At 44.1% G+C, this 1,926-nt stretch overlaps 1 protein-coding gene across 1 annotated transcript; it reads left to right on the top strand.

Annotated features, from left to right (window-relative positions):
- Positions 1 to 171: 171 nt before the first annotated feature.
- LOC121907096 (NAD(P)H dehydrogenase [quinone] 1-like) lies at positions 172 to 1,629 on the top strand. Its single transcript, XM_042426468.1, has 6 exons — positions 172 to 282; positions 455 to 619; positions 700 to 830; positions 903 to 1,016; positions 1,098 to 1,199; positions 1,272 to 1,629. The coding sequence occupies exons 1-6, from the start codon at positions 279 to 281 to the stop codon at positions 1,569 to 1,571; spliced, it is 816 nt and encodes a 271-aa protein (XP_042282402.1). The 5' UTR covers positions 172 to 278; the 3' UTR covers positions 1,572 to 1,629.
- The last annotated feature ends 297 nt before the right edge of the window (positions 1,630 to 1,926 follow it).

Below are 1,926 nucleotides of genomic sequence, written 5' to 3'. Positions count from 1 at the left end.
ATCTCTGACTTTTAGTGGCATGATTTTCTCTCCCTGTTTAAAAAATGTTTGCCAGGATGAGTTGTGTGGATGAGAGTTCTGTGAGGTAGCCAGCTGACTGATTGATGACCTTGATTGCTAATTGACAACACCTGTGGGAGTTCAAATGAGCCAGGAGGCTTGGAGTATAAAAACAACATCTTGACTTTTACTCTTGGTATGAGCTGCCTTCTCACATTATCACACAAGATTTTGTAATTGTAAAGCTCATTGCACACAGCTGACAACCTGCTTCAGGAATGGGTGAGTTTTCTACTCTGTGTTCTCATAGTTGCTGAATGTTTTGACAGTGTTTATTTCAAGCTCTTGTTCATCTTGAGTTTGCCCACACACACACACACACACACACACACACACCTGTGTTTTGATCCAATGTGCACTTGCTGTGTCTAATCTTTAACTCTTGACTTGGCAGCAAAGAAAGTGTTGATTGTGTATGCACACCAGAGTGCTGGTTCATTCAGTGCAGCAGCCAAAGATGCTGCCTTAGAGGTCTTAACTGCTCAGGGCTGCATGGTGGAAGTTTCTGACCTTTACGCCATGAAGTTTAAAGCTACTGCTACTGCAGAGGACATCACCGGTATATAAATATCCTGCTGGCATAATCCCTTGCTTTGATTGCTCTTTAGCCCTACAGTGAATTTCCACTTTTCTCTCTAGGAGAAATTAAGAATGCTGAACACTTCCGTTATGCAGAGGAGACAAAATCAGCATGGGAAGCAGGAAAACTATCTGCTGACATCACTGAAGAACAATGTAAACTCATGGCGGCAGACTTGATCATCTTTCAGGTAGAGCCTGAGTGACGGTAATGTTATGTTTAAGCTGTCTACATTAAGCTAACTTTGAACCTTACTTCTCAGTTCCCCATGTACTGGTTCACTGTTCCTGCAATCATGAAGGGCTGGATTGACCGAGTGCTCACACTGGGCTTTGCCTACTCTCAAGAGAAGCGATACACCCAAGGCATCTTCAAGGTAAGGCTCAAATCAAGAGGTTTGCATTACTTTTTATTTGTAGTCTTATTTATATTTTTAAATTGTTTACTTTCTTCACAGGACAAGAGAGCCATGCTGTCCTTCACCACTGGGTCTCATGAGTCCATGTTCAGTGCAAATGGCATTAATGGAGACATGAATGTGACACTATGGCCACTTCAGGTACTGTTTCATAATAACACCACTTGTTGCTTAACAGCTGTTCAACACTTGTAAATTTTCATCTCTCTACAGAATGGCATCCTGCACTACTGCGGCTTCCAGGTTCTGGCCCCTCAGATCTTCTGGGCTCCGTCTCATGTTCCTTCTGAGGCCCGCAGCACCATGCTGGAGGTCTGGCGTACACGACTGCAAGGTCTCCTAGGAGAGGAACCACTTTCCTTTACTCCCATGGACTGCTTTGATGGGGAGAAGGGTTTCCAGCTGAAGCCTGAGGTCCATGAGAAACATGCCAACAAAGAGTTTGGACTGACAGTGGGGATCCACCTGGGCAAACGGCTGCCACCCAACAACCAGATGAAGGCTGGAGTCTGAAGTCTGCAGGGCCTCATTTAGTGTCGTGTGTGTGAAATAAAATCTGACTAAAACATGACTTTCTATTCTGGATTAATCAGAACACATTTGGTAACTTCTTGCTGGTAGTTCAAACTGAGGGCTAGACTGACTGGGTCTTGCATGTATAAAGGGTACAACCAGGAAATGATCGCATTAAAGGACTTGAGTTTAATACATCTGTAAGAAGTCTCACCACCATTCATCGCTGGGTTGTTTAACTCAATGTTCAGCATTAAGGGAGACGTACATGAACTCAAGCCACCAGAAGTATAAGCTGTTTTCTGGCCAAGGGGCAGTTATATGGCCACATGTTCATTTTCAAGCTCCTGCTGGG

The sequence above is a fragment of the Thunnus maccoyii genome, chromosome 11 (assembly GCF_910596095.1).
Source record: "Thunnus maccoyii chromosome 11, fThuMac1.1, whole genome shotgun sequence".
Lineage (NCBI taxonomy): Eukaryota > Metazoa > Chordata > Actinopteri > Scombriformes > Scombridae > Thunnus > Thunnus maccoyii.
This window is presented reverse-complemented; position numbering and strand designations above follow the sequence as displayed.